The 15,525-nt window shown below is 41.6% G+C and overlaps 1 protein-coding gene across 1 annotated transcript in view; it reads right to left on the bottom strand.

Annotated features, from left to right (window-relative positions):
- The window catches only part of LOC120028062 (LYR motif-containing protein 4B), a 69,473-nt gene that overhangs the window by 48,675 nt on the left and 5,273 nt on the right, over window positions 1-15,525 (bottom strand). Inside the window, exon 2 of the mRNA XM_038973211.1 lies at window positions 1,590-1,710. Within this exon, the coding sequence (XP_038829139.1) occupies window positions 1,590-1,710 (121 nt within the window). The remainder of the gene's footprint in view (window positions 1-1,589; window positions 1,711-15,525) is intronic.

Here is a 15,525-nt window from a genome sequence, read left to right as displayed (position 1 = left end):
TTAAACTTATCTTATAAAAAATAATCAATCAATGACTGTCATTGCTCCAATGTGTACTTAACCATAAACATCAATGCCTTTCTTAAAATCAATACACAAGTATATATTTTTTTACCTGGATATTTAGCTAAAAGAAATCCAGGTTAGCAGGCAATATTAACCAGGTGAAATGTCATTTCTCTTGCGTTCATTGCACGCAGAGTCAGGGTATATGCAACAGTTTGGGCCGCCTGGCTCTTTGCGAACTAATTTCCCCCGAATTTTACGTAATTATGACATAACATTGAAGGTTGTGCAATGTAACAGGAATATTTAGACTCATGGATGCCACCTGTTAGATAAAATACGGAACGGAATAAACGTTTTGTTTGAGGTGATAGTTTCTGGATTAGTCAAAGGTATTTGGTTTAGAGAGAAATAGTCGACGCGTTATAATTCCTGTAATAACTTGCGGCTGAACTTGAAAGGGGTTCCTTCGTTATTTTACGGTTCATGTCTTCCATAGAGAATGTCTTGATCTACTTCAAATAAGGTCTGTGTTTCACGGAGGAGCAGACTGACAGGGGACCATGCAGACAAGCTCTGCTTTCTGCACTACAACCTAAAACTTCTTAACTGGGAATATTGAAGACCCATGAAAGCTGGTGGTTCGTTTTAACATATGTTCATGTTATTTGAGACTAAATTGATTTTATTTATTATTTATGTATTATATTAAGTTAAAATAAAAGTGTTCATTGTTCATTCAGTATTGTTGCAATTGTCATTATTATAAAAATGTGTGTGTGTGTATGATATATATATATATATATATATATATATATATATATATATATATATATATATATATATATAAATATATATATTTTTTATTATTATTATTTTAAATCGGCATCGGCTTTTTTTGTCCTCCAATAATCGGTATCGGTGTTGAAAAATCATAATCGGTCGACCTCTAATCTCAATGCATACATTAGTGTTTTGCCAATTGCCGTCTTTATAGGTCATTGACCAAGTCATACATTTCTGCTGGTTATCAGCACAACACATAGAGCCTTGGGAAACCAAGGTAAGGTGTTAGAGGACGTTGCCCAAGAGAATGACGTGGAAATCATACACTGAGAAACAGAGAGAAACTTGAGATTGAGAGCGAGAGACAGACATAGCTAAATAAAGAGACCAAGAAAGACAGAGACCAAGAGAGAGCGAGGGCTGGAGCCTTCCCCATGGTCCCCTGAGATGGGATGGACGGTTGGAGGTGCATTATGGGAACAAAGCGGCCAACAGCAGGGCATCAGTGGTGATTAGCACTCTGGCGCCGTGCAATAGTCGACAGGTGGACACTAATCAGGTGCTCAACTAACATGTATCTGGGGGAATGAGCAACTTAGAGGATGGCGGAAAAATAACCACCCACTGTTCTTAGAAACTATAGTACAGACTCCGAGGTATCCTGGCCAGGTGATATTTTGGGTAAGGTGGACGATTAATGGAAAACATTGCTGTGAGCATCAAAATACTTAAGTCCTTGTTGGAATAACTTTGTTCTTACATAAACCAGTGTGTGTGTGTGTGTGTGCTAGGCCTACCTGTCTCCGGATCATGTCTAGGTTGTCCCTGCCCTGGTTTAAGAGCTGCTCCACCACCTTAGGGTCTTCTACACTCCGGTTTGCCCTGAAGGCATCCTGCACCCGGCGCAAGGCGTACGTCCTGAATGAAAACACTAATTATACACTTATCAACATACCCATAAAACTCTGGAGGAAAACAGATACGGCATTCAGTATACAAATCAATAACAAATGAAGTAATCAATTAACGTGGCACTTGTCAAAGTGGGGAAAATCCTAATTTAAACGCCACACTTTAACGATGCATCGTAACACAATGAAAATGTGGAAACCCCAGCCCAATCCGATTCAACGCACCACAAAGCATTCGGTCTGCTACATAAAAATCCAAGAACCCCATTTACAAGACTCATTTATACCGACGGAGGGAAATACCCCCCCACCCTTCAATTGGATTAGAGAAACCACTGTTAGCCGAAGGGCTGTGTCGTGTGAATCAGCCTTCTAGTTAAGGGGTTGCGGATAATGGGGTTCTCCATTTGCTGGAAAGCGAGAGGCTGGAAATGAGTGGCTGTTAGCTTTTATCTGGCAGCCCAAGCCCTGTGTGAAGTGGGCAGGAAGTGCAGTGCGAAGATCAAAGAGGCATCCTGGCACCCAGGAGGCTCCTGTGCTGAGAGATGAACTGACAAGCAGCTCCTTATTGACAGCCAGGACCCATCTTTTTCCCCAAAAACACAAGGTGGAGGATGAGTATAAAGCGAACAAGTGAGTGCAAAAGAGTATGAGTAAGTGGGTATGGAGGGAGGTTCTTCAAAAACTGGTTGAAAAAAAATAAAAAATAAATAACAGTACGGTTCTGACAAAAGAAGAAAACGTTGGTTACCCACTGAAGAAAAAGTAGCAGAGCGGTTGTTCTCCTAGACTGACGGTAATCTCCATTATTTATTTTTTATTATTATTTGTTTTTTTTAATATAACCTTTATTTAACTAGGCAAGTCAGTTAAGAACAAATTCTTATTTACAATGACGGCCTACGGCAAACCCGGACTAGGACAAATTGTGCTCCACCCTATGGGACTCCTAATCACGGCCGGATGTGATGCAGCCTGGATTCGAACCAGGTACTGCAGTGACGCCTCTTCCACTGAGATGCAATGTCTTAGACCACTATGCCAATTGGGAGCCAGAGGAGGATTTGAAGCAAACAAATAACATGTCAATTTGTTGAGTCTAAGGTGCATTTGCATTAGCTAATTATTAGTTGCTGAGTTAGTACAATTGCATCTGCTGTAAAAACACAGCAGCTGAATTTTTAAAACATGACTGATCAAGCTATTCTATTTTCAGGTCACCAAGACATACTTTGGAAAAAGTAGCCCAAAGCCTTCTAATGGCAAACCACCAACAGAACACAACAGGACAAAACCAAAACCTTTTTCTCTGGAGTACATCAATGACATGATTCATAATAAAATGGTACTTTAACATAATTCTTTGTACATCATCATAGGCATATTTTTGCAAAATCGCTAGGCCCAATGAAATCAATAGCCTATCAAGTCAATGGCGATGCGCAGTGACTGAAACGCTCAGATTACGTTATTTAGTGTGCGTAATCCAAAAGTTATGTTACTGATTACAATTTGACAGGTAATTTGTAACGGATTACATTTAGAAAGTAACCTACCAAGCCTTGTTGATATGCCATACAGACCAGCTTGAGGCACACTGCGAGGTCTGCTTAAGACTGCTGGTCAATTAGTCTACACAGTGTGCACTTCGTCCATGGTGTGGGAATAATTGAGTCATCAAAAGAATACGAGGATGGGGCCTTTTACGACAGCCGGAGAAGCAATCACCCCATCTGCCATTCAGTTGTGACAGGAGAGCGGGGAGCTCAAGACAGATTATGGAAGGAAGAATGACGTGTGTTCTAGAGAGAAGAAAATGCTTCTTCCTGCCTTTACCAAGTGAGTAATCTTGGATCACACAATCAAAAGTGAATCATCAGATTAGCTGAGAACCTAAAGCAAACGCATTTTCCTGCACCAAAGGGATACTTTAGTTTTAGGCCCAGACCACAGACATGTCTGAATACCAGTTTTGACTGAATAAAATGCCCCTATTCTTATATAAAAAAAGCTATCATGGCCATGAATGTGGGCTTAAAGCTTTAACATATCCAAATGACTGCGTGAAATTCAGCCAGTGTCAGCTTTTGGCAGGAAAGCGCACTGGAACGCATCCCCCAGGCTTAGCTGACAGTTTATACACTGAGTGAACAAAACATTAAGGACACCTGCTCTATCCATGACAGACTCACCAGGTGAAAGCTATGATCCCGTATTGATGTCACTTGATAAATCCACTTCAAATCAGTGTAGATGAAGGGTACTAGACAGTTTAAAAGGAGGATTTTTAAGCCTTGAGAATTGAGAGATTGTGTGTATGTGTGCCATTAAGAGGGTGAATGGGCAAGACCAGATTTAAGTGCCTTTGAACAGGGTATAATAGCAGGTGCCAGGCATACTGGTTTGTGTCAAGAACTGCAATGCTGCTGGGTTTTTCCACGCTTAGCAATTTCCCATGTGTATTAAGAATGCTCCACCACCCAAAGGACATCCAGCCAACTTGACACAACTTTGGAAAGCATTGGAGTCAACATGGGCCAGCATCCCTTTGGAACACTTTCACCACCTTGTAGAGTCCATGCCCTGATGAATTGAGGCTGTTCTGAGGGGAAAAGGGGTGGGTGCAACTCAATAATAGGAAGGTGTCCTTCATCTTTTGTACACTCAGTGTAGAGGGGTGAGGAGGAGAACCATGGACCCTTCGTGTCCAGAAGTAATTTAGCCATTCATTGTAGTCATTGTGCTCTGCAGAGTTGACATTTTCTCATGTCAATAAACTTTCCTGGATTACTCATTATAGTAATAAAGTCTCATTAAAATCAACAAACACATTAGTCAGTTTAAAAATGGTTAAGGGTACAAGAGTGTGTAAATATCTGACTGTGTTGGCAAAACCATATCCTGTCGAGCCAAGTGAGGAAAGGCTGCCCGCTGTGACAGTTCCCAGACCAGTCAGAAACGTGCAGCTAATCTACACCAATGACCCCAGTGGATCTGAAAACTGAACTTGGATCCGCGTTAAGTAGGAAAGATATACTTTGCCACCGTAGTCTTACGACAGATCTTGAACCAGTCATGCCTATTCAACCAAAAAAATTGTTTCTTTCTAGCGAAGATAAAGGATTGTCTCGAGGCACATATCTGGGGAAGTGTACCAAAACATGTCTGCAGCATTGAAGTTCCCCAAGAACACAGTGCCTCAATCATTTTAAATGGAAGAATTTTGGGACCACAAAGACTCTTCCTAGAGGTGGGCGCCCAGCTAAACTGAGCAATCAGGGGAGAAGGGCCTTGGGCAGGGAGTTGACCAAGAACCTAATGGTGACTGACAGAGCTCTAGAGTTCCTCTGTGGAGAACGTTCCAGAAGGACAACCATCTCTGCAGCACTCCACCAATCAGGCCTTTATGGTAGAGTAGCCAGACAGAAGCCACTCAGTAAAAAGGCACATGAGAGCCTGCTTATAGCTTGCCAAAAGGGACCTAAGGACTCTCAAACCATGAGAAACAAGATTCTCTGGCCATCCCTATGGTGAAGCATTGTGGCAGCATCATGCTATGGGGATGTTTTTCAGTGGCAGGGACTGGGAGACTAGTCAGGATAGAGGGAAAGCTTGACACGCCGGTATTTGGGGAGTTTCTGACATTCTTCTCTGCAGATCCTCTCAAGCTCTGTCAGGTTGGATGGGGAGCGTTGCTGCACAGCTATTTTCAGGTCCCTCCAGAGATGTTCGATCGGGTTCAAGTCCGGGCTCTGGCTGGGCCACTCAAGGACATTCAGAGACTTGTTCCGAAGCCATTCCTGCGTTGTCTTGGATGTGTGCTTAGGGTCGTTGTCCTGTTGGAAGGTGAACCTTCGCTCCAGTCTCAAGCGTTCAGGTTTTCATCAAGGATCTCTGTACATTTCTACGTTCATTTTTCCCTCTATCCAGACTAGTATCCCAGTCCCTGCCACTGAAAAACCTTCCCACAGCATGAGTCTGCCGCAGTCATGCTTCACCTTAGGGATGGTGCCAGGTTTCCTCCAGACGTGACGCTTGGCATTCAGGCCAAAGAGCTCAATCTTGGTTTCATCAGACCAGAGAATCTTGTTTTTGTCATGGTCTGAGAGTGCTTTCAGTACCTTTTGACAAACTCCAAGCGGGCTGACATGTGCCTTTTACTGAGGAGTGGCTTCCGTCTGTCCACGCTACCATAAAGGCCTTATTGGTGGAGTGCTGCAGAGATGGTTGTCCTTCTGGAACATTCTCCCATCTCCACAGAGAATCTCTGGAGCTCTGTCAGAGTGACCATCGAGTTCTTGGTCACCTCCCTGACCAAGGCCCTTCTCCCCTGATTTCTCGGTTTGGCCGGGTGACGAGCTCTAGGAAGTCTTGGTGATTCCACAATTGTTCCATTTAAGAATGATGGAGGACACTGTGTTCTTGGGGACCTTCAATGCTGCAGAAATGTTTTGGTACCCTTCCCCAGAACTGTGCCTTGACACAATCCTGTCTCGGAGCTCTGTGGACAATTCCTTCAACCTCATGGCTTGGTTTTTGCTTTGACATGCACTGTCAACTGTGGGACCTTATAAAAGACAGGTGTGTGCCTATCCAAATCATGTCCAATCAATTGAATTTACCACAGGTGGACTCTCATCAAGTTGTAGAAACATCAAGGATGATCAATGGGATAAGATGCACATGAGCTAAACTTAGTCTCATAGGAAAGGGTCTGAATACTTATGTAAACAAGGTGTTTTTATATTTACATTTACAAACATTTCTAAAAAAAAAAACAGTTTTTGCTTTGTCATTATGGGATATTGTGTAGATTAATGAGGAAAATGTTTATTTAATCCATTTTGGAATAAGGCTGGAACGTACCAAAATGTGAAAAAAAAGGGGTCAATACTTTCCAAATGTGCTGTAGGTACCTAAATGGCAGGGTTTATTATTAACATTGTTGGTGTTGTTTTTCGCCATTTGGGAACCAAAATGACCAACATCACTATTGGGGGAGGCTCCACAGTACAGTACAGCACGAAGCAGTGATTAGTGTTCTCCAGATACATCTCTCCTAATGAGGAATGAGAAAGAAAATGAGAAAAAAACATTTTGCTTTGAAATGACATACTAAATATGAACCAATAACAATAGACTAAGGTGTTCTCAAATCCAAACAAGGCATACAGCATTCTGTACTGTTTGAAGAGAAAAACATGGGTGCTACCTTCTCGCTGTAAACATGACTGAATATGGACGCACTCAAATCCCTCAAACATGTCTAGAGATTTCACAGGGTACAACACTCCATGTGACACAAGGGTGGCTTTCCACGATCACTTATTTAGCCGAGGCTTTTCAAGGTTTTAATTCTTGACAGTCTGCTTGATGACTAAGAGCCATCGCACAGCTGCACGTGACTCGTCGCCGACTCCACAGTGTTAGCGCTGGAAGCCACAGGGGGTTAAAGTTATTTTTAATGCAAGATCTACTTATGCCAGTCCGCCCTTGCTTTGATAAGGTTCATATTCTGCAGTGTGTCTGCAATACAGTCTACATATCTCCCTCACAGAATATCTCATCTCTCCCCATCTCAGTCTTACCTTCCCTCTCAGTCTTTCTCTCCAAGACTCTCGGAGTTTCCCGCTCCCCCACCCCACCCCACCCCCTTTCTCTCAGGTCTACCTCATATTTTCTCTTACTTCAGCACATCTGCTATTCATTCATGTTATTCCCTCTCCCACTCGCTCCTTCTCTGCCCACCTCACACAGTCTTTCCCTATGGCTCTCACACGGCACGCCTACATCCCCTTCTCCTGAATTGTGCACTTCAACACTCCCCATCATGGATTGGAAAGCGTTGAATTGGTTTAAGCTTCGGCTGGAGTGAGTTTCCACCATTGTTAACGCATGAGCGGTGGTGAGAATCGAAAAGCAGCCTCTCATGCGTCCTCTGGTTTATCTTCCACGTTTGCCTGTGAATGCAGTGATATTGCTGCAGCCAATTTGAAGCACTGTCTGGGGACATACTTGCCTTAAGTTTTTGGACCATGAAGTTAAAACAGCCCCTTTAGGTCTATTACACGATCCCTAACCAGGCGTAACACACTTTAAAGTGGAACCGACAGCATTTTAACTGCTTTGCAGATGAAACAAATGAACAATCATAAGTAAAATCTATAAAATTCCTAGTTTATGCTACAAGGCCAAAAAGATAGGTTATTAAAAATGGGTGCTATTTGACTCAAAATTCCATGACATACAGTAATGCATTGTTGGCAGAATAGATGGATGCAGTTTAATGCATGATTAATAGAACTCACCAATACAATTCTTGGTAGTCCAAAAAACATTGCTATAAGGTTGTAAATCACAGCTGGTCTGATACATTGTTTGCTGTCTCTACACATTCGGGATGCACTGTTTGTTTCAATGACTAAATATTTTGAACAAAAATGGACGACTAACTAAGGCTGGGAATGTCAAAATCAAACTAGCAAAGGCAATGATCACAAGTCAGTCATAACGTGACTAATAGGCTAGCGTGTGTCAAGCACAAGGGCAGCGGGCCGAAAAGGACACACAAGCGAGTCAACTGACACAAATGACTGATGATTGGTTGAAAGAAATTGATAATAATACTATTGTGGGAGCAGCACTGTTAGATTTCAGTGCAACCTTTGATATTATTGACCATAACCTGTTGTTGAAAAAAACGTGTGTTATGGCTTTTCAACCTCAGCTCTGAATCAAAGAAATGGAACTCAATGGGTTTTCTTTAAAACGGACGTTTCTCTCATGTCAAACATGTAAAGTGTGGTGTACCGCAGGACACCTCTCTAGGGACTCTACTCTTTTCTATTTTTACCAATGACCTGCCAGTGGCATTAAACAAAGCATGCATGTCCATGTATGCTGATGAGTCAACCATATAAGCATCAGAAACCACAGCTAATGAAGTCAGTGAAACCCTTAACCCTGTCATGCGTTAGTTCCAAATATCTCTAACGGTCACCCCAGTGGGAATATTTTTATGCACGTGATGTTAGAACGTTCTCTCCATCCCAGAATGTGATTGTTACGCAACAGTACATTTAATCAGCGCTGCCCTCAAACCAAGGCACGCAGCCTTTTTTAATTTATAGGCAGTTTTCAACTTGTCAATTTCAAAGTTTTTTATTTTCGAAGAAAAGTTTGAATTGAGGTGTGTTCCTCATTCATTCACATAAAAGTAGTCATTTTTACTTTTGCGGACCAATCAATTTTTTTGACATTTTCCCCAAACACTTCCCAATTGTTTGTGCAGTTCAAGTCTGCAGACATTTGCTCATCTCCCGTCCTGCACACACGTTCACATTTTCCGTCTGTTGCCTGCATTGCAGTCATAGTTAATAATCTATTATTCCACTTGGTCATTTTCTGAGTGCATTCCATAAAGCTGTTTATCATGTCCGCCTTATCCACTGCTCCCATTTTGAGGTTATAGTCAAGCACACAGTATGGTTTGATTTCTCTCTCTCCCGTCAGGTGGTCCACCTTCCCTGTGGCCGACATGGTTGCTGTATGGACAGTGGAGAGGACATGATGTCTCGTTTGTCATGCCACTTTACTGCCAGCTGTTGACATTTCTTAGTTTGTATAACGGGTCATTTAGGATGGCAGTAGCATTGTTGATGAAATGCAGTCATCGCAGCAGAACTAGGAAGCAGTCTTGGGAAAAGAGGGTGGCAAAGAAGGGAGTTGCAAACATAGGATCTGTGCGCCAATATTCTCTTAGGGAGTTCTTCTTTACTATCCCCATGAGAAGGACGGTCGCCAGGAAGGTATACATTTCACTAATTGTGGTCGTCCCCCCTACTCCTGTCTCTCTCTTCTCTTGCAGCTCCAAGGCATAGCGATTGGTCTCTGCTATGTCTCCCACCAGCTCCTTTGTCAGAAACAACTTGAAGCACTCTGCTTCAGATGGAAATGGCAAGGGGCGTTGCACTCCAGACTGGGACTCGTCAAAGCAAATAGCAGGGCCAGGAGGGGTGAAATGGCTGGCAGCCTTCCAGCTACCACAGAACTCCTGTACTTCATCCACTGTCGGTCTGTCTCCATCACCACCAGCATCTTCAAAGGGAACTGGGACTTTGTCAGTGGACAAGGGGTCCTTAGATTCAGGGTTCTCAATGGCTGGGGGGCAGCTCCTCACTGTCAGAATCTGATTCCTGACTTTGACTCATTGTCAGAATTTTAAAAGAATCTCCAGAATTTCCGCATTTGTGAGTTGTCTCCTTCTGAAAGACATTGCTAATGCTACAGCTTAGCTCACTAGATACATACATAAACAACACTGAATGGCTCAGAGTGGAAGTGAGGTTACGTGATTGACTGCCTGCACGCGCCATTTGTATCAATAAATTACTATCAGAAAATGTTGTGGAAATTATTGATATATTTACTTTTTTATTCACGTTTTTCAAGTCCCGGTGATAAATCATGCATTCCGATTCTTGCATAGATTGTAATGTGCATATATGTGTGTAAAATACTTTTTTGAAGGCTGTACTGATTATGGATGGATGGTAGACGACACACCCCTTCAACACGCATACTATAAACAGACTAAACTCATCTTGTCTTCTCTTATTATCTTTGGTTTCTGTGAGGAAGAAAAGCGTGGCAGCGCGCTGAAACTAATCGTCAGATTACTTTCGATTTCTAGAAAGTGTTTTACTCAATTATTTCGATCAATGGTGAGCTCACCCGTGATGTGATTAATTATAAATTGTAATTGCTATTAGCTAATTCATATTGTAGTTTGTCAGCCGAGAATTATAAAATATGACCGCTTGTGTTGCGTCAATCTTTCCTCAGTTAGCGCTAGGACAAATGTAGCCTACATTTTTCCGGTTTGGATGATTGTGTTATGCTATAGATACTTCTGTGAATACCTGAACATTGCATCCAAAAATAATAACTGCTCACATTCTGGACATAACTTTGTAAGGACTGTGTTTGTGTAAATAGTTTCTGAAAAAAATTAATGAAAAAAAACCAGTGTGGCCAGCTCAAATGCTGATTGTTGCGTCAATCGAAACTGGCCGTTCTAAATAAGCTTTCTAATCCCACGGGTGTGATCGTACGCTTCAGGGACTACTGTAGAACGATCACACCCGTGTGATGGTACGTGTGAAAGGGTTAAAGAGTTGCAGTCTGTTTTGGAATGGTCGGCCAGTAATAAACTGGTCCTGAACATCTCAAACTAAGAGCATTGTATTTTGTACAAATCATTCCCTAAATTCTAGACCTCAGCTGAGTCTGGTATTGAATGGTGTGGCTGTCATGGTCAAAACATATAGATTTCAATAGAGATTAGGGCTGGGCGATATATCAAGGTTATTCGATATATTCGAGTTTATGTTTTAGCGCGATATGGAAAAAGATAGAGTTGAGGTTCTGTTATGTTGTAACGTTTTACAAATGCAGCATCTCACTGTCAGCCCAATGTTGAATCATGTAGAGGTTATCCACCAAACACAACCCTAGACAGCCTTTCCCAAATTGTAACCACGCCGGAGAAGTGTAGCGGCGGTAAGAGTTCCACCAAAATAGAAAGTGAGGGAGCCAGCTCAGCCTCTCGTGAGGATGAAATCATCCCAAAAAAGGGCAGCAATGTTTTTCAGTAATATGGAAGTGGTTCGAGATTAAAAGGTCTGATGTTCAGCAAACGAATGTCGTGCAAAATGTTTTGAAAGACAATTGCTACAAAAAGCAGCAGCACAACCAACCTCTTCCATCACCTGCAACACGCGGTGGAATGGAAGGAATGCGTGAGATTACGCAATGCCGATTCAAGTCGCTCGATTCCCAAAACATCTGCTAAAAAGACAAACTACCATAGCCGCATCCTTTTCGAACATAATCCCTTATGACAAGAAAAGTTTGAGATGGAAGGAGATAACAGATGCAGTGACCTATTACATAGCAAAAGATATTTTCCCAATCTTTACAGTAGAAAAGCCAAGCTTTAAAAAGCTGCTAGGTAGTTGCTAAATATCAGCTGCTAAGCCACAAGAATTTCAAGGAAGAAGCCCTGCTGCGATTATACACTGCTACCCGCGAAAGAGTCGCAGAGAAGCTGGCTGTTGTTTGTTTTTCCACCACAGCCGATCTATGGTCGAGCAGAATGTCCGAGCCATACCTAAGTTGGACAGTCCACTACATAAATGAAGACTGGAAATTGCTAAATGTTTGCCTCCAGACGTCTTACTTCCCCGATAATCATACGGGTGAAGTAATAGCCCAGGGTCTCAATGCCTCTCTGGCATCGTGGAAGATCAGCAAAGACCGACAGGTGTGCATGACAACAGACAGCGGGAGCAACATGATAAAAGTATTGCGCTTGAACAACTGGACCCGCCTGCAGTGCTTTGGGCACAGGCTTCACCTTGCCATCGGTAACGTGTGACATTGGATAATAAGGTGCAGTCAAAAAAACTTATGTTCAGGGCCAGCTGTAGGCTAATGGGTTAGTAGTTGTGTCATTCTGCCAATCCAATAGCAAATAACCACAGGCAGTTTTAATTATAACAAATTAACTAAATTAATACATTTTCAAATCAAAATGATTATATAAAATTACATTCAAACAGTTAGTGGTCAAACATTCCTAAACAATAGAATAGACGTGTGGGTGTGTGTTGTTCATTTGTTTTGCACAAATTTACCTTGAGGCCTTGTTAATATTTTTTAATTTAATTTAAGAATTACAGTTGAAGTTGGAAGTTTACATACACCTTAGCCAAATACATTTAAACTCCGGTTTCACAATTCCTGACATTTAATCCTAGTAAAAATACCCTGTCTTAGGTCAGTTAGGATCACCACTTTATTTTAAGAATGTGAAATGTCAGAATAATAGCAGAGATAATGATTTATTAATGATTTATCGGCTTTTATTTCTTTCATCACATTCACAGTGGGTCAGAAGTTTACATACACTCAATTAGTATTTGATAGCATTGCCTTTAAATTGTTTAACTTGGGTCAAACATATCAGGTAGCCTTCCACAAGCTTCCCACAATAAGTTGGGTGAATTTTGGCCCATTCCACCTGACAGAGCTGGTGTAACTGAGTCAGGTTTGTAGGCCTCCTTGCTCGCACACGCTTTTTCAGTTCTGCCCACAAAGTTCTATAGGATTGAGATCAGGGCTTTGTGATGGCCACTCCAAAACCTTGACTTTGTTGTCCTTAAGCCATTTTGCCACAGCTTTGGAAGTTTGCTTGGGGTCATTGTCCATTTGGACGACCCATTTGCGACCAAGCTTTATCTTCCTGACTGATGTCTTGAGATGTTGCCTCAATATATCCACATAATTTTCCATCCTCATGTCATCTAATTTTGTGAAGTGCACCAGTCCCTCCTGCAGCAAAGCACCCCCACAACATGATGCTGCCACCCCCGTGCTTCATGGTTGGGATGGTGTTCTTTGGCTTGCTAGCCTCCCCCCTTTTTCCTCCAAACATAACGATGGTCATTAGGACCAAACAGTTCTATTTTTGTGGCATCAGACCAGAGGACATTTCTCCAAAAAGTATGAGATTTGTCCCCATCTGCAGTTGCAAACCGTAGTCTGGCTTTTTTAATGGCGGTTTTGGAGCAGTGGTTTCTTCCTTGCTGAGCGGCCTTTCAGGTTATGTCGATTTAGGACTTGTTTTACTGTGTGTGTAATATATATATAATATTGGTGTTGCAGTCTGGCCTTGGTTTTTAAAGCTCGACAATGATTAACCAAAAAACAAAACACCATGCAAAGGAGAAACATATAGGCCTATTACAGCAACATTTGAGCAGTAGGCTGACTACTCAACTAAAATATATGGAGTGCACCATACAGCAAAGCTGCATTCGCCATTTGGAGTTCAATACTTTTTGATTAGGGTCGTAGCATATTACGCAAATCTGCAAACATAGCAGCAAAGGCTGGACAAATATTATTTCGGCAGGGAGACAAGTTCCCATTCAGCTACGTAGGTTGGGACAAGCATACATTGGCAGGCAAGCTGCAGAAGGACGAGCAGGCTACCATTCCCCATCGTTTAACAATACAATTTTGATGGCCAACTAGCTGAAAAGTTTGAGAGGGTTTATCTAGCTAGAGTTCTTTCGTTATATTTTAGCTCATCTTGCTCCGGCTAGCATTAGTTGTTGATCTTGTTGATGTGCATAGGCAACTGAGAGACTACTTTTTCATGGTTTGATCAATAGGACTGAAGTTCACAAATGTAAGGGAACTCCTGTGGTAATTACATATTCACAGAAATCCATTCAGATGTTTTGTGACTTTTGGCGAATGCGATCTAATAACCTGAAGTGCTGTTGCTACTGCCTGTAAAAACACAGTCCAGTTCAATGTGAATGATGACAGGTCCGTGTGATATAAATGGTTTATTTGCATATAGGCCTACTGTAGCGCTGATTGGATATGACGCACCGGTCTGCATAGACACCGGTGCTGGACAAGACAGATGTTTTTATTAGGTTTTGTCTATGGCAGTGTCTATTAATTGTCCAAGCACACAGCCATTTTCCCACTCTATATTGCTATTGCATTTTCACAAATGCCTTAGAATGTTTGAGAATGATGTATACTATGAATTTATTAAAACGTTTAAGACACCATGTCAGAAAATGTTTAAAAAAATATATTTTAATAAGTGTCCTTCTTCCTAGGGGTGTATATGAACAGATTTTTAGAATACATGTTGCTAAAACACTCAGTTTCACTTTAAGCAGAGTGAGAAAGAGGTGTCTCTTTAAGCCTTCAATTATTAAATCAGGGCTGTTCTGTGCCACAGACAGCATCATGCTTTGTTGCACAATGCAACATTATTCTAACTGACATGAGTGGAAACACTGGCTGTCCTTACCTCACAATTATTTTATCATTGTCAAAGATACATGTTCTCAGTGACTTAACTAAAGTTTGCATAAAAAGGCCTAAAGAAACAACTTATTGAACGTTGGGGAGAATAATAGCCTAAGTGGGCTAACTACAATTGCAAAGGTGACCAGTTGTAGGCTAGATCACAGAGCAGTGGCAAAAGTTGTGAGCAATGTAATTCATAATTGCAGTTGTGATGCAAATCTAGGTGCACGAGACTAGCCTATATGAATGTGGTTGAGATTTTAAAGACCTCTCAAGCTGTTGTGAGATAATCTGTGTTGTGCAAGTGCAATAAAGACTATTTACCTGTAACGCACTCAGCCCCTCTTACTGAAATGGAAAAGACCGTATCTCAAATAAGATTGGCCCCATCCCCTCTCATATAGTGACTAAAAATATGAAATATGGTAGCTCCACTTAAAAAGAACCCCCCCCACAAAAAAACTATATTTTGGCATTTTCTCATTAGTCCATTGTTAACCCATTGACACATACCAATAAACAGGTGTGATCATTCTACAGTGGTCCCTGCAGCATGCGCTCAAACAGGTGTGATTAGAACGCTTATTTAGAACGTCGCGTTTCGATTGACGCAACAGTCAGCGTTTGAGCTGGCCACACTTTTGACTAGTTTATTTTTGGATGCAATGTTCAGACAGACATTCACAGAAGTAATGCCAGCATAATACAGTCATCCAAACCAGAAAATGTAAGCTACATTAGTCCTAGCCCTAATTGAGGAAAGATTGATGTAACACAAGCAGTCATATTTAGCCAAATCGCATCTGACAGAAACCACAATATGGATTAGCTAATAGCAATTACTATTTACAATTAATCACATCACTGGTGAGCTCACCATTCATTGAAATAATTGAGTAGAACACTTTCAATAAAATCGGAA

The sequence above is a fragment of the Salvelinus namaycush genome, chromosome 33 (genome assembly GCF_016432855.1).
Source record: "Salvelinus namaycush isolate Seneca chromosome 33, SaNama_1.0, whole genome shotgun sequence".
Lineage (NCBI taxonomy): Eukaryota > Metazoa > Chordata > Actinopteri > Salmoniformes > Salmonidae > Salvelinus > Salvelinus namaycush.
Note: the sequence above shows the minus strand (reverse complement) of the source record. Positions and strands in the feature narration are given on the sequence as shown.